At 34.4% G+C, this 25,055-nt stretch overlaps 3 protein-coding genes across 4 annotated transcripts in view; 1 reads left to right on the top strand and 2 right to left on the bottom strand.

Moving 5' to 3' along the window:
• LOC136989819 (monocarboxylate transporter 12-B-like) overlaps window positions 1-4,801 on the bottom strand; it is a 34,650-nt gene extending 29,849 nt beyond the window's left edge. The window contains exons 1-2 of one of the 2 annotated variants that reach the window (XM_067288095.1): window positions 4,520-4,801; window positions 4,180-4,323 (exon numbers count right to left, since the gene is read on the bottom strand). In XM_067288095.1, the coding sequence (XP_067144196.1) occupies window positions 4,180-4,323; window positions 4,520-4,727 (352 nt within the window). In that variant the 5' untranslated portion in view covers window positions 4,728-4,801. The remainder of the gene's footprint in view (window positions 1-4,179; window positions 4,324-4,519) is intronic. The other variant, XM_067288094.1, reaches the window with a different exon arrangement.
• A 1,505-nt stretch (window positions 4,802-6,306) lies between these two features.
• On the bottom strand, window positions 6,307-9,068 carry LOC136989835 (uncharacterized). The gene is made up of 2 exons (XM_067288119.1): window positions 7,476-9,068; window positions 6,307-6,321 (listed from the first exon to the last, which is right to left on the bottom strand). The coding sequence occupies exons 1-2, from the start codon at window positions 9,066-9,068 to the stop codon at window positions 6,307-6,309; spliced, it is 1,608 nt and encodes a 535-aa protein (XP_067144220.1).
• A 76-nt stretch (window positions 9,069-9,144) lies between these two features.
• Window positions 9,145-12,200, top strand: LOC136989834 (uncharacterized). The gene is made up of 2 exons (XM_067288118.1): window positions 9,145-10,266; window positions 12,102-12,200. The coding sequence occupies exons 1-2, from the start codon at window positions 9,145-9,147 to the stop codon at window positions 12,198-12,200; spliced, it is 1,221 nt and encodes a 406-aa protein (XP_067144219.1).
• Window positions 12,201-25,055: the final 12,855 nt, after the last annotated feature.

The following is a 25,055-nucleotide window of genomic DNA, read 5'->3' as shown; positions in this document are numbered from 1 at the left end:
GATATAAGAAATATTTGCTCTTCAAAGAAATAGTTCAGAATGTCTGTTATGATTTGCATTCCTATTCAGAAAACACCTCTGCGGTGAGGAAACGAGAAATACGAGGAAAAAAAATATTACAGGGATTATTTCTTTCTTCGTATTTGCCTCAATATAGAGCGCTCGTATCTCAGGTAAAATTCGTTTTGTTGTTGACCACATCTTTGGATATAAAGGATAAAATCGACATTACCCAACCAACGTGGCTTTCGCTTGTGAAATACTGTCGATAAGTATCGACAATATTTTACATTTTTATTGATTAACATGAATATTTTTAAAATAATTAAAAACTTTAAACAAAAATTAAATTGCGAATAAACAATCTTTAATATTTTACATTTCATTCATCAATGAGCACCTTTGCAAATTCGCCACACTATTACTTACACTCCTATTTTAGAATGTTGAAATTCAAAAAATAAAATTTCTTTCGATAAGTGACATAAAAAAGAGCTATTTTTACTTATTTTAATGATTTTATTTATATACATTTTTGGCTTTGGATAGAATGAAACCCCTCATTTTGAATGATCCAGACTTCACCTCGCCTCTCTCTCTCAAACTCATTTTATTAAGTGGAAAAAACTATCAGATTTACAAATTAACAATTTGTTAAACTGTGTGTTTACTTTTTATGTGCAATTATTTATTAAAAATTATTATAAAAACAAAATTTTAAAATTAATTACTTCTTAAAATTAAGAAACATTTTTAAAATGCAGCCCATTCTACAGTTTTGTATAAATATATTAATAATTTTGTTCTTATGGAAATATTTTATCATTTTATAGTTTAAAATTAATTTTTTAAGATAAATAACAAGAGTGGAAAACTTGAAAACTATAACCAGGAGACTGTCGTCGATAACCTCATTCACACTAATCTTTTCACTGCGGCATATTGTACCATTATTTGGTAGCGAGGGAGGTAGTGATGATTTGTTATATCTAACATCACAGTGTAGAGACACAAATCTAAGTCCAATCTTAAGCACATAATTGAATAAATGAAGATCAGAGACCCGGAAAAGATTGATTAGGAAGGCCAAGGACTGGGTTAGAGTACTGAAATAATTAAACAACACATGGGCAATCTGCCAAGCGAAGATGCCTCCCAGATAGACTGTATATGAGAAACTGACTATTATATGTTAGACACGTAAAGAAACTCCCGAAAACTCCAAAGGCGACCAACTACCATTGTTTCAGTGGTTTCAATATATACACTCGGCCACTGGGACAAGGTCAATCTTAGGCAGTCGAGCCAACATAGATGATGTTATAAATTAAACAATGAATTGCATATTATACTGCTGTATCAAGTTACGAAACAAAAAATAAAATAATTTTAATTATTTTTGGACTACTACTACTACTACTACTACTACTACTACTACTACTGTTAAATCTACTATAAAAGTAAAATAAAATCCATATGTTAAAAATGTGAATTTCATTAAAAGCTACTCATTTATTTAAGGTAAATTATCAATATTTAAAATAATTATACAGAGAAACACGTGATTAATTACTCAATCATCAATGAATAGCAAATATAATATGTAACGAATAAGACGATTCTATAACTATTATTCTGTAATATTATTTAACTAAAAAATTCGTTCGCACGTTTTCGAACGAAATAATATTCATTTTTAAAAATATAAATTTAATAAAAATCAATTAAAACAAGATCTAAATAAATACAAAAACAAAACTTTCAAAGAATAATTTAATAAAACAAGATGATGTTAAAATTCAAGTCACATTCGAAAGCTATAAATTTTTCGAAGCTCAAAAAATAGTTCGCCTTGATACATGATTGATCAAACTAATTATAATAAACAGTTTTTTTTTTTTTTTTTTTAAATAGAGAACGAATGCAAGATATCATTACAACGAAGGATTCTTTCTTCGTTTCCTACAAGGTCATTCATTAACAAACCAAGAGATCATAAATCAGTCATTAATATTGGTCAATAACACTGACCTAAATTTAGTTACAAGTCAGGAAACAAAAAGTAAGTTCAAATTAAGGTAAAAGTCAATAATTATTTTTAAAAAATGAAATTAGTAAGAGTGTTAATTTTAATCAATTTATACGCGAAGATTTAGAACAGCTTAGAGTTTTATTTATTTAGTTAATTGGATTTTAACTTTTTCCTTTGAATTTCAACTTACTTGAAATCCAGAGCTATGTATATAGGCTATTTCTTTATGCAGATACAGAAATACTTGGTTTATTTAATGCAGAGAAATTTAGTTTTAAGTTTATTTAAATAAATGTATTTTAACTAATTTTAATGACAGTGATTAGTTTACAAAAGCATTTAGTTTTTCTATACTGTATAACATTTTTTTGTTTTTTTTTAATATTATGCAGCGAGCATGCAGAAGCACAACTAGAAGGCACGTTTATTTTAACTATTTTCGTCCTATGGACACTGAGGGCCTTTTTAGCAAGCCAAAATGAGCGACCGGGGGTGAGAGGCGAAACCAGATATATCCGGATCATCCCTGAAAAATTCTTTGGTTTTTCGACCAGTTCCGATTCTATCCCTAGAGCTGTAGCAGTGTCACCTTTATCCACCCGGTCTAGGGAGGCAGATAAGAGGCACCAAGAGGATAGGGCGTATAAAGGGAAAAGGGAATAGACAAACTAGCGATAATGCAGACCCATCACGTGTTGTCAATGTCAATGAAAAAAGTGAGGGCGTTGGGATCTTAGTTTGACAGAAGGGCGACAGAGTTTAACTATGCTCCTGTAGTGCAATACAGTGTTCCGCAACCTTTTTCTACTTGCGGCACAACCATGACAACACCGCACACCAAAATGTTATTCCCCTCAAAAATGTATGATATGATACTAGCAATAGAATTACGTAATGCCACTAACCTATTATTATTATCATCATCATCATCATCATCATCATCATCATCATCATCATCATCCTTCTTATTTATATCATTTTATTTCATCAGTGCTGCGGCAGAGAATGAAATACAAGCATTAGAAACACAGCAACTGTGATAAAAATATACAAATAAAACTTGACAATTATAAAAGTTTACGTCACACCTTTGACATTGTGACGGCACACCAGTTGCGGAACACTGGTGTAGTAGACCCCTACTTTTACATTTAAAAAGTAAAAAACTTCTTAAACGAGCCGTTGTAAAGCGAATCGTTTTACTTATAATAAATTTCAGCCTCATAAATTGGGATTAAGTTTCCGTAAGTTATACTATTCTATATATATAATAATCACACAGTTGGCTAAAAGATCGAAACACAGAATACAATAAATACGGTGCTCACTTTCAAGAAAAGAAAATTTATTCCAGTCGTAAAGCGGATGTCTACATTATTTTGGACCATTTACAAAGTATAATTCATTCAGAAACGATATAGATTTACTACTTAAAGTGAATCAGAAAACAGTACCTCTCCCATTAAAATTGTCGAGATTTTAAGATTTTATGAATGTTTTTTGATCTACTTAACACACTGAGCGTATAAAATAGTCCGTCCTCGTTATTTTATTTTCGAAGAGTGACATCTATTAATCTAAGAGATTAATTTTGAAGAAGGGAACGTCCCAATTTATAAAGGAATTCGAATTTTTCTGGATGAGGTGTTTCGTTTCGTAAACTGATGAATAAAAATATCTATCTTCACTCAAGTAATATGGGACGAGATGTGATCTGGGTTACGTCCCAAATTACAAATCGAAATAGCATTAATTTTACAATTAGAAACGAAACCTGTCATAAAATTGACGAGTTCAATAAATTAGACAAATGTTTTGTACAGTACAAGACTTATTTTAAAAAGTAAATTTATATAACAACATTTTTGAACAAAAACAGACAAGTTTCAGTTTACGAAATATTAAAACTTTGCTTAAATTTATGTTATTATGTTATTTATATTATATTTATGCAATAACAATTAAAAAAAAACTTCCTTAAATTATCGTGACGTACGAGCTACCAATACGTATCATTTGTTATAAATAGAATCGTCTTAGAAGTGATTCTATTTTAAAGACGCATATGGTAGCTTTGTTATTTAAACTATATCATTACTTTCTCTCAATTAATTCCGTAATTAATTTTCACGTATATCTCAACTCACCTTGTACAGCTCCAAAAAACAGGATAATGAATACCAAACTGTGGCCAAAAAAACATAGAATAACACCTATAGATGCTATTAAGCATCCAGTGAAGACAATAGTTTTTATAATTAAAAATTGGGCCAAAAATCCTGCCAGAGGACCTGAAATTTCGGAAGAAATTAAAACAAATAATTACTTTGGTTACAAAATATAATTAAATGCAATTTATCAAAACTAGACGCGACTGTACTATAAACAAATGTATCTTATCTATAAAAATGTCTTCCTAACCTATTTTTCTAACATTAAGTAATATACTTGAAGACACATTTGAATGTAAATTACAAACTTACTTACCAACTAGAAACATTATTGATGAGCATAAAGTGATAGGCCATGCTGCTTGTTCCCTAGTTATCCCAAATTCTGCCAGTAAAGCAACGTAAACAATAGCTGCTGATCTTTGCAATCCCAAAATGATAAAATTGATGCAGAAACACGCAGTGGCTACAACCCATCCCCATTTATCTTCCTGGTTATTTACTATTCCGACAGGTTTATCCATGTTTATGACACTGTACTCGTATACTTACAGATATTATTTGAATTCTGACGTACGCGTCACGTGAACGAGACTGGATATCCGGTGTTCCGTCTTTTGAATAATTTATTTTTTTAGGTACTTACTAAAACATTAACGCGTGTGTAACTGTGTTTATTCAGCAACGTTTTAATGAGTTTAAAAGTGTTTTATAAATAATTAAATAATGTGTTTATGCAAAACTAGAACTGTGTTTAGAATTTACATAATAAAACATTTTCGTGTGTTTTAAAATGCACATAACACATTTTAGAATATTTAGAAATGCCACTAAACATGTTTTAACACACATTTTGATTAAAGTATAAAACATATTTTAAATCAAATTGTATATTATTATTATTATTATTTTATGACTTAAATTTTATCTTAATAAAATAAATCACAGAATAACAATGAACGTTACGTGATATAAATCAATTTTATGAAGTAAAAATAGCAGTGGATAGTAAATATTTATGCATTTAAACACTTTAATTCTGTTATTTACGTTATTTTTAGTTTAATAATTATTTTCTACCGGAATTATTTAATATAAGTATCAAAATTTTTTAACGAATATTTACGGCAATCATTACCATAAATGTTTGTTATAAATTTTACAATGATTGCCATAAATATTTTAAATTTTATTTAGTTTATTACAAATGTTTATTCAGGAAAACAAGGAAAACATTTATTTATGAAATTACTAATTCATTACGTCACAAGTTAAGTAATAATAAAATTTAAGTAATAAGATCAAAAAATTATGTTCTTACGAAAGGGATTAAAATAAAATAAGCCTATCTAAACGTTAGATTTGAAGTTTACAGCTTTAATGATAAATTAATATATTTTGAAATGTAGCCTACTTAAAAATGCTTAGTGTGTTACAGACAAACAAAGATTAAAATGCCTTTAATAAAATTTCTTAAGTTATAACAACAACATATATCCTTAAAGATTTGCATATGAAAAACACACCTCAGTAACACCTATATGATTTTAATGTCGGAATTTCAGAGAACAGAGATTTAAATACTTGGTATCGCATGTTTATTCGTATTTAAATTTGAACCTTTTTCGCAACTAGTTACTAAATGAATCAAAGAAAATTTATTAGTAAATAGGATATGTTCGTTGCGTGTATTTAAGCAATTAAGAAGCACTGATTCACCTCTCTAAAATTATAAAGCAGCTTAAGTTTAACCCAATTTTCGTTTGAAAACAATTAAACAACATGATTTATGTTTTACTGTAAAATATTACCCAATAAATCTTATTAATGAAAAAAGTTTGTATGTACCAGTTGAAATTAAAGCCACTAATGTAGCAGAACTGGTTACTAATTGCTTTCTAATCTGAAGAAAGATTATGATCAGTTTAGGTAGAGGAAAAACTGGCTACCAATAGTTAGGCAATTGCTAAAGGAGAAAGATGATCTATTATAATAAAGTGATACAACATTTGATATGAACATAATTTATGTAATTAAAATTAAGAAGTGTAAGAAGTACAGTATAAGAAATTTTCTGAAAATTGCGGCGGTCTCTCTCAGATTTTAACATCTATAAATCTGCAAATCAAATTTATAAATATTATTCAGAGTTTTATTAAAGTTTTTATTTGCAAACAATTTTATAACCAATATGAAAGCTTTTTATGATTTAAAACCGATTCTTCAATCGACGTTGTAGCATATTTATCGTATTATAATCGTTAGTCAGGAAAAAGATAAGATTTCAGCCTTGGCATTTGAACTGTCAGAGGATATTGATAATCCAATGAAAAGGTATTTTAAAAACATTGCCCCAATCCTATCAATAATTAAGAAAATTTTCATAAAGTATAAAATCATTTTAGGAACTCACTTATCAGTGGTGAAATGAAAAGAAATCGCAATTCTACCAAGAGAGTCCTCTATAATGCGGGTGTCTTTCTCAATACTTTGTTATTAATAACTAGTGTTTTTCTAAACTGCTGAAGGCCAACAATTCTTGCGATAAGACTGCAATTAGCAGTCCTGTTACATCAGGACTTTTAATTATAACTAGGAAATATAAACAAAGGCGTAAAGAGCATAGAAAGGGACTTATGCCTCGGACTCCGAGAAAGAGAGAAGGGTAGGTCTACGAATCCTTCGAAACATTAAATCATTTATAAAAATTTTCAAATAACAGTTAAACGTTATGTTTTTACTAATGTTGTTGTTGTTATTATGTTGGGTTAAGTGAGATATACTCGGTTAACACCGGTGGCTGTGTACTATGCCGGACCAAAGTCAAGGCATAGTAACCAAAACAGAAATTAAAGAAGTGTATCAGTGTGTGTGTCTGTATTCAGGAATTTTCTCACAATATGACATGTATTCAATATAGTGGCCTTCTGTAGTGTGATGTATGTGTTTCTATACATACACTTAACACCTTATTCTTGCCGAGAAATATAAATTTATTTAATTCAAACAAACGTTTTCAGCCTGATTTACAGGCCATCATCAGGTTTAGAATACATTCGAATTAAATTCTATCCTTGGAACACAAAATTCAAATTCAAATAAAATACATTTAAACAGAATATAAATAGCCAACATAAATACAAATAAAACTAAAACATAAAATACACATAAACATGCAACAAATGAATATATAAGTATTAATAAATGCAATACTAAGACATTCAATAAAACTGTTACAACGATTGGTTAGAGCCCTTATTAAACTTCTTAACCATGAACTTCCATGCAGAGGGAAGACTTTCTGCGTCCCTCGCATTTAGACAGCCTTCTTGCAATCTACTCCTATAAATCTGCAACTTCTCTGCCGTCAATGCCAAAGATGGAGAAGATAAAGGATTTATGATGGTCGCCTCATTCCATTTAACTATAGCTCCTGGCGCTTGTGCCATTTGGGACAAAATTGTTGCATTAGACCCCTTTCTGATATTATAACTATGCTCCTTGATTCTAAGCCCTAAACTTCTAGTGGTTACTCCAATATAGTCTTTTTTAACGTCCAATTGCATGTTCTCATACGGAATTTTATAAACTCCTGCTTTCTCTTCCGATTTTATATCATCTTTATCATTTCTGAGGATTTTGTATAAATTAGGCGCCCTTTTTAAAAGCATTCTCGAACCTTTTCTGTGTGCAATCTCCTTCATGACCGCATTCATACTTTCGCTATACGTAAATTTTACGCTTCTATTGGGAGCATTTTTAAAAAACTTTTTCTTGATGTTGGCTTCGTATTTCTTAACTATTCCCAGAATTGCACTTTTTTGGTAACCTAGGGCCTTGGCTACGTTTATTATTCTATTTATTTCTTTCCTCCTGTCTTGTACCCTTTCACAATACAAAAATGCCCTTCTTATTAAAGCTCTGAAAGCCGCAATTTTATATTTATACGGATCCTTAGATTGGGAGGGAATATACAAAGGGCTATGGGATGGTTTAATAAAAACGTTGGTGGACAGGTGGCCTTTTTTGAATGTAATATCAATGTCGAGAAAATGCAGATTCAATGAACTCTTCTGTTCTAATCTTAAAGTAAGGCCATCGTTGTTATCGTTGATCTTATCCAAAAAATCCTTGATCCTGCTGTTATTTCTCCATAATATAAATAAGTCATCAACGTATCTGCTAAAATACATGATATCCTCCTTGAAAGCATGAAAAACTCTTCTTTCCAGCCTTCTAACCACCAATTCACATAGGATCCCTGAAAGCGGGCTTCCCATAGGGACCCCTCTTCGCTGTCTGTAGACCTGCCCATTGAAAGTGAAGCAAGATTCACGGCAGACCAAACTAGCCAAATTCTTTACTTCTTCAGTATAATTAAGCAATTCTGAGTTATTACAGTATAAGAAGTCCAATAGCGCCTCCTCGCACGATTCTATCTTAACCGACGGATACATGCTCTCATAGTCGAAAACAGTTGCAACTTCATCTTCCATTAACGCTATATTCTGCAGATCCTTAACCACCTTCATAGGATCATGCGCAACTAGAGTATCTGTGTCCAGTTGCGAGGATAAATACTCATGCAACCTCTTTTCTAACACAAACGTGGGACCCCTGCATTTTTCTACGACAGGTCTTATTTCTTTACCGGTTTTATGCACTTTAGCGAAAGCAAATAACCTAGGTGTTCCAGGTCTAGGGTTCCTGCACTTCCTGAGAAAAGGCAAAGCGTTGGAAAGTTTAGAGACCTCTAGTTTTCTGACCTTCCTATCCAAGCTTCCAATAAAATTGCTGTTGATCTTTTCACATTCTGTCTTTCCGATATAATCCATTAGAGCTTCATTATACGTACTCCTTTTCATGATGATTATTTGTTTACTTTTATCTGCCCTAGTCAACACCAAATCATTTCGCCTTAACCAATTCTTAGTGAGCCGGATGTCATTAGCTCCAATATCTTGCTTCCGGTCCCTCTGCCTGTCGTTAAGGACTGCTTTTCATCTGAAGTACTCTTCACTAAGGCAGGTCTACAGACAGCGAAGAGGGGTCCCTATGGGAAGCCCGCTTTCAGGGATCCTATGTGAATTGGTGGTTAGAAGGCTGGAAAGAAGAGTTTTTCATGCTTTCAAGGAGGATATCATGTATTTTAGCAGATACGTTGATGACTTATTTATATTATGGAGAAATAACAGCAGGATCAAGGATTTTTTGGATAAGATCAACGATAACAACGATGGCCTTACTTTAAGATTAGAACAGAAGAGTTCATTGAATCTGCATTTTCTCGACATTGATATTACATTCAAAAAAGGCCACCTGTCCACCAACGTTTTTATTAAACCATCCCATAGCCCTTTGTATATTCCCTCCCAATCTAAGGATCCGTATAAATATAAAATTGCGGCTTTCAGAGCTTTAATAAGAAGGGCATTTTTGTATTGTGAAAGGGTACAAGACAGGAGGAAAGAAATAAATAGAATAATAAACGTAGCCAAGGCCCTAGGTTACCAAAAAAGTGCAATTCTGGGAATAGTTAAGAAATACGAAGCCAACATCAAGAAAAAGTTTTTTAAAAATGCTCCCAATAGAAGCGTAAAATTTACGTATAGCGAAAGTATGAATGCGGTCATGAAGGAGATTGCACACAGAAAAGGTTCGAGAATGCTTTTAAAAAGGGCGCCTAATTTATACAAAATCCTCAGAAATGATAAAGATGATATAAAATCGGAAGAGAAAGCAGGAGTTTATAAAATTCCGTATGAGAACATGCAATTGGACGTTAAAAAAGACTATATTGGAGTAACCACTAGAAGTTTAGGGCTTAGAATCAAGGAGCATAGTTATAATATCAGAAAGGGGTCTAATGCAACAATTTTGTCCCAAATGGCACAAGCGCCAGGAGCTATAGTTAAATGGAATGAGGCGACCATCATAAATCCTTTATCTTCTCCATCTTTGGCATTGACGGCAGAGAAGTTGCAGATTTATAGGAGTAGATTGCAAGAAGGCTGTCTAAATGCGAGGGACGCAGAAAGTCTTCCCTCTGCATGGAAGTTCATGGTTAAGAAGTTTAATAAGGGCTCTAACCAATCGTTGTAACAGTTTTATTGAATGTCTTAGTATTGCATTTATTAATACTTATATATTCATTTGTTGCATGTTTATGTGTATTTTATGTTTTAGTTTTATTTGTATTTATGTTGGCTATTTATATTCTGTTTAAATGTATTTTATTTGAATTTGAATTTTGTGTTCCAAGGATAGAATTTAATTCGAATGTATTCTAAACCTGATGATGGCCTGTAAATCAGGCTGAAAACGTTTGTTTGAATTAAATAAATTTATATTTCTCGGCAAGAATAAGGTGTTAAGTGTATGTATATCTATGATTTGCTGAGTGCTTCGTGTTATTGTATGTGTTTCTATTCAATTGTAATGTGCCCAGGCTTTTGTGCAGTGTGTGTGGTATGACACCTGTAGAGGAGAGAACAACAGGTACAATAAGCACCCTATCCATCCTCCACAGACGCCTTATTTCCTGGGCGAGTTCTGTGTACTTGCTAATTTTTTCAGTGCATGTGTTTTGTATATTGTGAGTGTTTGGAATGGATATGTCTATAATGTATGCTATTTTATTGTGTTTGTCAATGAGTGTGATGTCTGGTCTGTTGTGGTAAATTGTTTTATGTGTGATTATGGCTCTGTCGTAGTACATTTTGTGCGTGTTGTTTTCCAATACTGTCTGTGGAATGTATTTGTAGTATGGTTCGTGGATGTCTACTAATTTGTGTTTCTTTGCAAGCTCTTGGTGTATTATATTTGCTACTTGATTATGTCTATGTAAATAATCTGTCTGTGCCAAGAGCTTGCAACCAGAGGTGATGTGTTGTATAGTTTCTGGCATGATGTGACATTTTCTGCATGTGTCATTTGTGAGTGTTGCATCTTTGAGTATGTGTTTTCTGTAGTTTTTAGTATTTATGACCTGATCCTGTATGGTGATCATGAATCCTTCCGTCTCCCCAAAGAGGCATCCCCGAGCTAACCAGCTGTTTGACGCAGTTTTGTCAACAAAATCCTGGGCCAGATCATAAGGATGCCTGCCATGGAGTGCCTTTCGAGCCCACGATTGCTTAATGGTGTCTATGCTTTTTATATGTTGTGTTGTGTCCATATGATGTGAGTGTAAGTTTAATGGTGTGTTATTCGAGTCTGCTAGAGTTACTGCTTTATGTAATTGTGATGTTTCTTGTTTTTTGTAGAAAAACTCTCGCAGTGACTGTATTTGTTTGTAGTGAAGGTTAACTATGTCAATCAGGCCACGTCCGCCATCTTTACGTGGAAGGGTTAATCTTTCTGTGGCGGATTTAGGATGATGTTGTTTATGCTTAGTAAGTGTAGTTCTTATTTTCCTTTGGAGTTGCTCAAGATCTGTGTGAGTCCAATGTATAACTCCAAAAGAATAGTTTCAATGAAATAAAATCAATGAATGTGCCGTAAAATTATTTTAATATGTTTTTCGGCAACGACAGTGTTGGAATGTTTGGCTAAAATGCCTTAAGAACAAACCAATAGATTCATTCCAATAGGTTGAAATAACTACTGATTCATCGCTGCGCTATAAGACAGTTCTCTTGCCGATGTGTCATAACAGTAGAATACTCTTAATGTAGAGATAGAGCACCACTAATGAGAAGTTCAACAGTCTCTTACAAATTGGGTTCTTAGCAACCTCTTTGTCCGGATGATTGGCACGCTCTTTGCCAATCATCTGGATGTGGATTCGGATGTGACCTTAGACTTATCTCAAGAGATTGAACTCTGTGTGCTTCGTCCTCAGTAATTTCTGATCCCCCAGTAGCAATTTGTCTCTGTGTTACTCTGCCTGATTGCAGAGTAAACCAAGACCAGCTCTGGACCCAAATGGTCCAACATCTACTAGGATGCTTTTGAGAGCTCTGCTTGGAATACGGACGTCTCATAATTCAGTCTAACTGATGAACAATGCACAAAAATTTAATCTGAATACACATAGTAAGCAGCATCTACTTGGCAGTCGTCTTTCAAGTGACCAGTGTAGCTCTCAATACAGTAAAATGTTAGTTCATTGATTTTAAATGAATTTAACTAAACAACTAGTTACTAAATGAATTTAAGAAAAAAATTATTAGTAAATAGAATATGTTCATTGGGTGTATTTAAGCAATTAAGAAGCACTGATTCACCTCTCAAAAATTATAAAGCAGCTTAAGTTTTTAACCCTATTTCCATTTGAAAACAATTGAACAACATGATTTATATGCTTTACTGTAAAATATTACCCAGTAAATCTTATTAATGAAAAAAAATTTGTATGTACCAGTTGAAATTAAAGTCATTAATGTAGCAGAACCACTAATTGCTTTCTAATCTGAAGAAAGATGATAACCAGTTTAGATAGATGAAAAACTGTCTAGCAATAATTAGGCAATTGCTAAACGAGAAAATTAATAGGTGGTTGTCTCTTTAATCCGAAAACATTCGGTAGACTAACTTACAGCTAAACAGGCTTAAAACTTTTTTATTGGTTCTTCATCAAATGCATTTCGGACCAGTTTTATGAGTCCTGGTCCCTCATCAGTGCTACAGGAAACCAAAGGTTTTTTATTAACATGGGTGACGCGAGTGCGTACATAATAAGATTTACAAAAAATTCCTTAAAGGACATTTTTAACTAAATACATTTTTTATACCTTTTTAGTTCTTCGTATCCTCCTTATTAACTATACATTTCTCACTGGTATCTGTTTTCATATTCGTTTTTAATTCCTATTTTTCCGTGTACTTACAGTAGTACGATAATTATAAAGTTTTCTTATATAAAAATTTTTTTACAAAGAGAAAATTAATATATTATAACTAGCAGGTAGGCCCGGCGTTGCTCGGGCAAAAGTGACGATAGCGATAATTAAGATTATTAAGTTATAGTCAGGAAAGAAAAAGAGTAATTTCATCAACAAACTAAATATTTCTAAAGAAAGGTCGAATTTGAAAATCGAATGTTCTAATATTGTTCGATGTTCACGACGTGTTTTGATTATATCGTTCGATTTTCATCGAATGTTCTAAAGAAGAAAGGTCGAGAAAAACCGAACTAATCTGTTTAAATTTGAAAATCAAATATGTTCAAACATATTACTCTTTTTCTTTTTCTTTTTTTCCAGAGCCCGTAAATCTTGCACGTCGCTTTCTCTTGTTCTCAATTGTTACTTAACACTTCCATTGTTACTTAACACTTTGGTACTTAAATTTGGTACCGAAACTGTGTACCAAATTTCAACTTTCAACTCGTAACCGTTTGGGCTCTGCACTGATTATTATTATCAACTCGTCTCGATTATATATAAAGATAAACATAAAATGATACATTTGATACGAACATAATTTATACAATTAAAATTAAGAATTGACTACTACTAGAGAATTTCGTCTATGACTGAAGCGCAGTTTCGTTATCCACAAATGCCGTAATTCAAATTTGACCATATATTGGAGTTACGAGGTTTTGATCGCTGACAGATGTTATAGTATCCTTTTTTGTACGTAAAACAATCACACGATGGATATTTTGTTGACAGATTTCCTAAAAACAAGCAAACTTCGGTCAGTGATTGACAACCATAAGCCGTGACATATGGAAACAGAGCAATTCGCTTATTTCACGGCATGCTCGCCCGCTGGTGTGTAATAACAAAACTATTTTATCTGGGTCGTTTGAATCATTCTTGAGTATTGTCAGTAGTAAAGATGAATAGCAATTCACTTTTTTCATGAACTATAGAGGGCGTTGCATTTTTACAAAAGGGCTACTTTATCTGAGTCGTAAGATTAATCATATATTACTGTACGGCAGTGGCGGCCTTAATGATTGCGAGGGTCCGGGCAGCAGATCTTGGCGAGGCCCCGGCGGAAGATGTTTGCGAGACCGCGGGCGGCAGATCTTTGTGAGGCCCTTGTCCTTTGTGCAAAGTATGTGAATTGAAAATAGATATTTCTGATGATTGACGAGAAATGCAAAAGTTATAAATAAATAAATTTCGAGTGTTAAAATATTATATTAGAAGATTTATAAAAGTTAACAATCATAAAGACGACTAATTAATAATGATGATAAACTAAGGTACAGTACATAAATGCCTTAAAAGATATACGCAGGGATTTAAAAACAATGTTTGCGGCTTATAACTAATAGCTAAGGATAAAATAAAAAGTTTTAAATATCAACTTTTTTCTACTCGAGTTGTTGCGCGTGGCCCCGGGCGATTGCCCAGCTCGCCACCCCATAAGGCCGCCACTGCTGTCCGGTATAATGATATATACTGCTTGTAGTTGTTTATCGAGAAATTTTATAGGAGGAGAACAATTATTGCTAGCTGGACACGTCATTGTATGGTATCGAAACAAGTGAGCGAGATCGTTCTATACATATTTGTGTCCTTTGTGTTAAAAAACATCAGCTTTGACATTGTCCTATCAGAGCCGAATTTACAAGTAAAAAGCTATGCAAGTTGTTGCTTAGGGCCTCGACTTTCGAGGGGCCTCAAACGTTTGTACAAAAAGAAAATTGAAGTCAAAGTTTGTAATAAACATTTTTATACAAACCAACAAAATATACTTTACTTTTTATTTTAGATATACGTATAGAAGCGTATAGAATCATTATCTAGTATTTCATTAATTTTTTCTAAAAATTAATCTTACGACTCAGATAAAGTAGCCCTTTTTTAAAAAAAATCGATAAAACCAATTTTAAAAAAGATTTTTAATGGAATGGGTATAAAAATTTAATTATTCAGTTATAAAACAGAAAACTAGTGAAACGTCATATCTTTCTCTTCCAATATCCGTATTAAATCTGAGACATAATCTGATTTAATTCTTTTCTTTTGACTTCTAAAATTATGAAGGGCTGGTAAGGGGGCCTTACCGAATTCAGCTGAGGGCTTCGAAATGCTTAAATTCGACCCCGTGTTCCACACAAAATTACTGGCATTTTAAACTTTAAGAAAATATCTTTTAAAATTGACGGCATAACTTGTTTATGTAAAGCTGGACAATCGGGAAACTGCCAATTCTTAACAGTCTAATCCACTCTTTCAGAATTCAGAGAAGCTCAAATATAACCGATCGATTTTCGAATAATCACGTGGGAAAATTTATCTTAGGCTCCCGTAAGGTTTTGAAATTGCAATTTGGAACGCAACAGAGAGCCTTGCTTTTTGTATTGCTATTCATCTTTACTGCTGATAATACACAAAAACGAATCAAACGACCCAGATAGAATAGTTTTGTTTTTAAACACCAGAGGGCGAGCATCCGGTGAAAAATGCAAATAGGAAAAGCAAAGCTTCCTGTTGCCTTCCAAATGTTTTCGAATAACGTACTGCATCGTTAATTATTTTGCCAGAAGCGGTTAACTTCTGGCAAACTTCGAACTGTTTTCGAAGAAAATCAGCTCTTCGAAATCAAATTCTTCTGAAGAACTTTTATACTGTACAGGTACTTTGTTGTTTTAATTTATGCGGTATTTAAAGTAATATATTTCTAGTCTTATGTAATTGTTGTCTTTGTTTTTACGATTATGTAGGGTTGGCCGAAAGGAGGAGGTGAAAGCAAAGGCGGTCGAGCGGTCAGACGCAGGGCCGGCCTTCTCGATAAAGGGGCCCGGGTGCAAGAAACTATTTGGGCCCAAATGTTTTTCTAAAATAAAAAAATTTACAAACACGAACATATATTAATGCATGTTTATTTAAAGCGTGATTTTGTTCTTGCTAATACATTAATTACTTCAGAAAAATTACTAAAAATACTGCATTCTTGATAATGTTGGGGCCCCCTCAATCGCGGGGCCCCGGTGCGTAGCATCCGCCGCACCCCCCCGATGGCCGGCCCTGGTCAGACGGTCATGAGGGGGTGGATGACTCACTGAGACTGGTTGTCCATCAAAAACCGTTTAATAAACATAAAAGTTTTTTTACAAGTTACTCTTGTTCGAAGAGGTAACACCACACAAAACGCGCGACTGGCAGTCCCCAAAAGAGTTCGTCCAAAGTTCGTGTTCCGATGTCCGGCAGTTCGACGGGACGATGAGAAGACGATAGGCCCCGGGGCGGATGGCACGTATTCTGGCTGCTGAAGCTCGATGCGATCCGATGATCTAGAGGTGGCTAGGCAATCACACATCCACGGTGCTTCCTCAGGGTTCGGAATCCTTTCTTTCTGATGTTACGGGCGCGCACACACCACCGGAGGAAACTCGCGCATCCAAGAACTCTTTATGTCCTTGAAACGACGGTTTTATAATCTTTCTCCCCCAAGTCGCCTCTCCATTGGTCTCTCATTGTCACCTGGTGCCAATTCGAAACCCGATGGAGGGCGCGGGAGAGGTCATCGTCGCGACAGAACTTGATTCCTTTCGTGGCGCACGTTTCTCGAATTCGCATCTTTCATTGTTTAAATATAGAAAAAAAATCTTCCATTAAACAATGAAAATCTCCAATTTCGTCCCTTTTAGTCGACTCCCGTTCGGGTCCTCACAAATTATTTGTTAATTTTGGAGTAGTTATCAACCGTTTTTCAAGACTTTTCTGTCTACTTGTGGAAAGTAAGTAAATAAATAAAGTATGCAACATGCGTAAATTTGGTAAAACAATAATTGTCGGAACGAAGTGACGACTAATACTTGACTTCATGCATTCCTTGTCAACATTATAACTCTAGAATGAGTTGTCCGATCTTGATGAAATTTTCTAGGACGATTCATCATCACTCAAGGATGAATTGATTAAAATTTCAACTCTCAAAAATGATCCATACTGAAGAAAAACCCCTATCTCCAGTTCTACAAAAAACGGATCATTTTTGAAAGTTGAAATGTTAATCAGTTCATCCTTGAGTGATGATGAATCGTCCTAGAAAATTTCATCAAGATCGGACAACTCATTCTAGAGTTTTAATGTTGACAAGGAATGCATGAAGTCAAGTGTTAGTCGCTTCCTGTACGCACGTGTAGAAGCGTCATCTAGTGGTCGGAAAATATGACAAGCATTAAAACGGTAATTTTGAAAGGTAAACGTTATCGCTAACTAGATACACATCAAATATAAAGAATCTTTATAGATTAATAAGTTTTAAAAACTTTTATTTTTATAACGTGGAGCAGCAGTGATCAATATTGATGGCTTTACGATCCATTCTCTCCTTCGTCTTCCTATCGTTAGTACGAAATTTCGATCTCTAAATGAAGAAGCTGCACAGAGATTCCAGATTGAGATAAAGTCGCTCAAATTCATCATCATCGATGAAATGTCAATGATTGGTGCAAGTATGCTTTACATGATCGAGAGAAGATTGAGGGAGATAAACCCCGAGAAAGATGATTTGGCCGTTTGGTGGATTCTTTATCTATTTGTTTGGTGATTTTTGTTAGCTTCCTCCTGTTAAAGATACTCCTCTCTACTCGAGTGTTTTTTACAATGTAATGTCCCAACAAGGTAGGGACCTGTTGGGACATTACATTACATTTGCATTTGATTCTTTTGAGAAGTTCATTGAACTTAGTAATTCTCATCGACAAAATAGCGCAGATAGTTCCTTCACAGATGTCTTACAACATCCAGCTTCGGGTGATTTCTCTGATGTAGATCTGAACAATCTGACGATAAGAAATCGAGTCTATTTATTCAGAGATGAACTTGATCAGTTCCAAACGGCAGTAGAGCTATATCCAACAAACGAGCAAGTTAAACAAAGCAACGAAATTGAATTTTGTAATGACAGCTGCACAACATGTTGAATTGATAAAAGTCTCTTTAAACCGAACAATTGCTTTAAACGGTAGACTATCTTACAGCTTATACAGGCTTTAAACACTTTTATTGGTTTCATTACATATGCATTTCGGTCCAGTGTTTTTCCTCCTGGTCCCTCCTCAGTGCTACAAAATAAATTTATTTATTTAACAAACAACGCGAGTAGAAGACATTATAAAACCATTATAAAAACCATTAAAACTATCCTATCATACCACTAGTTCTCCTGATGTTGTTTTACACCTGTACCGTACTTTTGCGTATCTGTTCTCCCACATTTTTGTTGTTGTTACACATTTTTTACGGCGTGTTACCTCTGTGCTGTATTAGTGACTATAAATGTATACTACTTGTTAACATTACTCACAAATCCGACTAAGTATAACATAATACATTTTAAATGTTTATACATACGTACAAAATTCTTTCCTCTGGAAGACTTTCATTCTTTATACACGTTTTGTAATTAAAAATTATACACTGCTTTTCAAAAAGAACATCACTATTAAAAACATCATTGAGTGATAATACAATATTTCCCGATATTCTAACACACATTGCTAACTTGCTGCGCCCTCTATCAGTTCATACCACCTTTGGTCTATTTGCATACCATTTGATATATTAATTAATGTATTATTATCTTCACTATTATGTTTTATTATTTCAACATGTTCTTTAAATTTCCGTTTGTATATAATTTTTTCTTGATGTAAAATTTTAATACTATTCTTATCAATTTGGCAATTGCTGTTTTGTATATGAGTAAACTAGTTAAGTAACGCTGTATCAGCGTGTAGTCGGAACGAAGCTGCTCGCGCCTTTATTTTCTAGATTATGAGGGAAAAAAGAAACAAAGAATCATTTGTTCTCAACAATATATTTGATTTCTATTGGATCATTTAAAGGTACAAATATAAGGTCAGAATAAGCCATTAATTAATTGCTATGCCAACGTTTCATGAAATTCTGTGTATCACTAAGAGCCTTCGACTTACAGACTCGTAGCGATCTCTATTGTAACTCTTTAAAAATACTGAGTCAGTTATTTTCTTCACTTGACTCAATGTAACATAGGTAAGACCATGTTACATTGAGTCAGATATACATGAAAACAGATATAGGGAAAAAAGAGATGTCTCTTTTTTCCCTATATCTATTTTGATTTTTCGAAGAGTTATTTGGAAGACCCTGTGATTTATGTATAGTCATCGAGTATGCTAAGGTAAGGGGAAACTGTCTACGAGATCGCAATATACTGCCATCGTTCGAAGAGCGTGTTATGGGATTATTGGAAACAGATTACCATAGATGAAAAGTCCCTGATAGCTATCGAATTCCACTAAAATAAACAGAGGAAGAGCTGGCAAGCATTAGGAACATATATAATGTAGCGTATAGTTCCTAGTGAACCATTGACGAGACCTCCTTGCACCCATAAGTTGACTCTCGGCATGATTCTGGAATTAACTGGAGATTCAAATATTTGGAGAGACCAAGAGCTGAGTCATCCTTTTACGCAGGCGGGGCAATATCTGGAGAGTTTACAGATGCTATATAAGCAAGACGGCATGCAGTTGACTGCAAGTAGTCTTAGTTGCTTTGTTTAACTTGCTCGTTTGTTGGATATAGCTGTACTGCCGTTTGGAACGGATCGAGTTCATCTCTGGATAAACAGGCTCGATTTCTTGCCGTCAGAATTTTAAGATCTGTATCAGAGAAATCACCCGAAGCTAGATGTTGTAAGACATCTGTGAAGAAAGTATCTGCGCTATTTTGTCTATGAGAATTACTAAGTTCAATGAACTTAGTAATTCTCAATGAACCTAGTAAGCTCAATGAACTTCTCAAAAGAATCAAATGCAAATGTAATGTAATGTCCCAACAGGGTCCCTACCTTGTTGGGACATTACATTGTAAAAAACACTCGAGTAGAGAGGAGTATCTTTAACAGGAGGAAGCTAACAAAAATCACCAAACAAATAGATAAAGAATCCACCAAATGGCTCATCTTTCTCGGGGTTTATCTCACTCAATCTTCTCTCGATCATGTAAAGCATTCTTGCACCAATCATTGACATTTCATCGATGATAATGAATTTGAGCGACTTCATCTCAATCTGGAATCTCTGTGCAGCTTCTTCATTTAGAGATCGAAATTTCGTACTAACGATAGGAAGACGAAGGAGAGAATGGATCGTAAAGCCATCAATATTGATCACTGCTGCTCCACGTTATAAAAATAAAACTTTTTAAAACTTATTATTCTATAAAGATTCTTTATATTTGATGTGTATCGAGTTAGCGATAACGTTTCAAAATTACCGATTTAATGCTTGTCATATTTTCCGACCACTAGATGACGCTTCTACACGTGCGTACAGGAAGCGACTAACACTTGACTTCATGCATTCCTTGTCAACATTAAAACTCTAGAATGAGTTGTCCGATCTTGATGAAAATTTCTAGGACGACTCGTCATCACTTAAGGATGAACTGATTAAAATTTCAACTCACAAAAAGGATCCATACTGAAGAAAATCCCCTATCTCCAGTTCTATAAAAACGGATCAGTTTTGGAAGTTGAAATTTTAACCATTTCATCCTTGAGTGATGAGGAGTCGTCCTAGAAAATTTCATCAAGATCGGACAACTCATTCCAGAGTTATTTTGTTGACAAGGAATGCATGAAGTGAAGTATTAGTCGTCACTACGTTCCGACAATAATATATAATATATATATATGTAAAGCTCAAAGACCGAAATCGCTCATTGAGCGAAAAATCGACCACAACGCGTTGTGGTCGTTTCAAAACGGCCACGACGCGAATTTTGCTTCGTGGCCGTTTGTAAAAATGACCAGAAAGCGAAATTCGCGTCATGGCATTTGTAAAACGGCCACAACGCGTTGTGGTTAACTCAAAACGACCACAAAGCGAAATTCGTGTCGTGGCTTTCGTGATATTTGACCACGACGCGTTGTGGTGATTAAGAAAAGCCATAACGCGTTCTAAATGTTAGCTGATGCAACCACAATACGAAGGATAGGTTGCAACTTGTCAACGGGCGCATTGCAAACTTTCGGAGTTTGTATTGTGTTCATTCTTGACCAGTGTTGCCATTTTTAGGGTAATTACCCTTTTCTAGAGTAATTTCAGCCTCTCAGAGTAATGTTTCGGGTAGTCTTATATTTAGGATAAGTCTAGAGTAAAACTACGGTACTCTGTGGTCTGTGTTCTGTGGTCTTTTTCCAGCGAAACTTGTGGTACTCATCGCACCACAAGTTTCGCTGGAAAAAGTTTTAGCCTAAAACTTTTCTGTTTTTTCTTATAACTAGAAGGTTTTAGGACAGGACAACAGAAGCCAATAATAATGCAGATTGATGCTAGGTATATGCAGGGCCGGATTTACCAATCCAGGGGCCCTGGCCACAAATTCTCTGGGGCCCCCCTTTAAGAGTAGGTAAATTTGATGATTTAGAAAATTTACACAAAATACTGTACTTTCAACTAGATTTCAGCTAGGAAGTTGTAAGTTTCATTTAAAAATAAGAATATTGTAAACACATATATTTTATTGTGTAAAACTAATTATTTTCATTTAATCGAAAAATACCTATGTATAATTTTTTTACCGAAATTTTCCGATGTTTCATAGGTTTTTTCCCGGGTTTGGTTTTCTTTGCCTGTGGCCCTCGTGATCAGGCCACACTAGGCTGTCGCAGTAATAGGAAAAAAAATTATGTTTAAACATAGTTTTGTGGAGGCCCCTGTTTTGGTGGGAGCCCTGGGCACCGGCCCCAATTGTCTCCATGTAAATCCGGCCCTGGGTATATGGATGTCGGATTCCCTCGGTTTTCGTCGATAATCCGTTCAAAAACAATCAGCGAAAATAACTCTGCAACATTCTCGATTCTCATAAAAATGACTGATTTATTAATAAAAGTTCCTGACAAACTAATTATTTTTAGTAAATTAGTTGTTAGAAAACGTTGACGTCTCGAGCACCGTAACAGATTTTCCGCAATGATTAAATGTTGAAAAGCAACAAAGTTACATTTCTGTATGTGATTAATAATTTTTTTTACCTACTTATATTAGATGATTGAAGATAAATAAATCATAATGAAAAAGAAAGTTTTATTTTCTTGTCATCACCTCGTTATTAGTTAACATCCAGAACGTGTGGTGGCTTTTAACTATAATAAATCCGTCGTACAGTGGTTTTTAACTTTAGCAGTTGATTTTTATTTCATCGTGTATCAAGCACCTACAAGTAGTTGGACTTTTAGCACTTTTTAGCAAAACAAAAGAAAAAAATGTGTATTTTTCTCCATACATTTTTCTTTAAAGATTTTTTTAAGTATGAAAATTAAATTTCTAGGAAAAGTTATAGAACTAATGTTGTTCGGCATTAAAAATTGTAAATAAAAATGTTTCGAGCCTAGAATCCATATTTTAAAGTTACAAACCACTGTGCGTTGTATGATCCTCTATCGTGGTTGCATCAGCTAACATTCAGAACGCGTTATGGCTTTTCTTAATCACCACAACGCGTCGTGGTCAAATATCATGAAAGCCACGACGCAAATTTCGCTTTGTGGTCGTTTTGAGTTAGCCACAACGCATTGTGGCCGTTTTACAAATGCCATGACGCGAATTTCGCTTTCTGGTCATTTTTACAAAAGGCCACGAAGCGAAATTCGCTTTGTGTTCGTTTTTTTCGCTCAATGAGCGATTTCGGTCTTTGAGCCTAACATATAGAGGAGAGGAGGATATTGTGGAATAGTAGGGAAATATGGAATACCGAGGTTTCGGTTCTGTTTGTTGCTGCTGTCACTTGGGAATACCATAAACTACTCAAGAAAGACTCCTATGATGCAGTGCAGTGAGAGTTGATCGCTTGTTGTTGTCGTACCACTCGCTACAGAACAAACTGTGTTTTGTGATTTTCAAGAGTTTTTGCAAGCAAATTTTCAAACATTTTAACCTACTAGTACACATGTGACTTGAACATTGATGTTAAGCATAATGTACGCTAAAAGAATTGTAGTTTGTTATACTGTCGTCGTTTTTTAGCTGACAATGTTTTGTCCATCAGTGTAAAAGTTCATTTTCCAAGATGGCGTGTCGGGTACTATGGAATACTAGGTATTTCATAATACCCGACGTAAAAGTATAGTATTCCATATAACTGGAAAACGAAGACGCTCGATGTATCTTCTGTAACGGAAAATTCTCCGAAGATCAACGAGGGGAAATTTGGATTCAATGCTTCAGCTGTTCTCTGTGGGCTCACCTTGACTGTACCGGAGCAGAGAAAGAAAATTATATCTGTGACTTTGTAAATAGACTCGAAGCAGAAATGACATGCACATAATCTTAAAAATAAATATGTTTTATCAAGTTTAATTAGTTTTTCAATGGTTTAAACCACCTATTCCATTTTACCCGACTATTTCATAATAACCTCCATTTGTGACTTTTTTAAATAAATTTTTTTTATGACAACAAAATAAATAGTATTTTTTTTACAAGTGGCAGTTCATTACAACTAGTTATAGTATGTATTCATGATGATTTCGGTAATTTTAATCAAAAACCAGTAAAGTTATTTTTAGAAATGTAAATGGTATTCCATAATACCCTCCTCTCCTCTCTACATACATTCAGCAGTTTACGGTCAAAGTAATACCTGCATTAGTCAATACAGTTACTTCTCGACTTACGACGGGGTTCGGTTCCGCAACTTCGGACTAAGGGCTGTTTCACACTATGACCGACTAGAAAGACCGGTCCGATCCGACCGATCCCATAATCGGACCGACTAGTAGTAAAAGCATTCACACTGAGTACGATTATATGTCGGTGGCCGACTCGTAAGGACCAATCGGAACGCGTGTTAGAAATCGTTTTAAGTTTTTCTAATTTTCAAAATATTTTTATAATCTACCTGGTTAAACTTTGCGGATATGATCTTACTTCGTTTATAAATTCTTACGAAAAGTCTAAATAATACCATCTTTTCTCATTACGTCGATAATGTTTTTTAATATATATATTAAAGTCATATATGTTCCCATATAAAATTTAAGCAGTTATGAAAGAAATAAGGTACAAGGGAAAATTTAAATAAATTAGCAATATATATAATGTAAAGTTATATTTGATTGATTCGATAGTTTTCATATATCCAAAGTCTGATTGGTTGTAGTTTCGAAGCTTTCATTGGCTGTAGCTCACCGACTGCTCCGACCCGACTACAAATATTTAACTTTTTAAATCTGTCTGACTGGAATGATTAGTCGGTGGGCCGACTGCTGTTGCCATGGCAACACGACTTGGAGTCGGACCAATCGGTCCAGTCGGTCATAGTGTGAAACAGCTCTAAGTCGAAATGGTTATAAGTCGAGAAGTGACTGTACTTAACAACAAAACAGTTAGTTACCCTTCGCGTGTGCTTGTGTAAGATGGCTAACTAACTGCAGAACAAAACTAAAGATGACGCAATCAACCGCAAGATATATATATATATGATATATATTTGACGAAAACTATAAAAAATTTATACATTTAAAAAAATTTTTAATGAAATTTTTCGTCCTAAGTGCGAATGGTCGTAAGTCGAGGTGGTCGTAACTCGAGAAGTGACTGTAGATCATTTTGATTTAATGTATTGATTCTGCACGAACGTATGTCGTATTATCGATATTAATACCGATTTTTTAAAAAAATACTGTCGCGCATTACCGGTTAACTTTGTACCTGGCGACGCAATAATATAGGTAACACTTTGCAATTGCTGGATCCCTTATCCAGCAATCCAGCTGGATCCAGCGCATTCTTCGGCCTGCTGGATCTAGCGCTGCGGATCCGCAAATACTCAATTAATTTTCTAAATAATGGCGCAAAAGTCTACGTTGTCGGCGTTGCCGCTTTACTGCGTGCGCTATGGTCCGGCGGCGAGAGTGACGTTGCCGTTGAGTGCAGCATGTGCTGC

This window comes from Centruroides vittatus, unplaced genomic scaffold (assembly GCF_030686945.1).
Source record: "Centruroides vittatus isolate TY-2023 unplaced genomic scaffold, ASM3068694v2 scaffold_769, whole genome shotgun sequence".
NCBI classification, from domain to species: domain Eukaryota; kingdom Metazoa; phylum Arthropoda; class Arachnida; order Scorpiones; family Buthidae; genus Centruroides; species Centruroides vittatus.
Note: the sequence above shows the minus strand (reverse complement) of the source record. Positions and strands in the feature narration are given on the sequence as shown.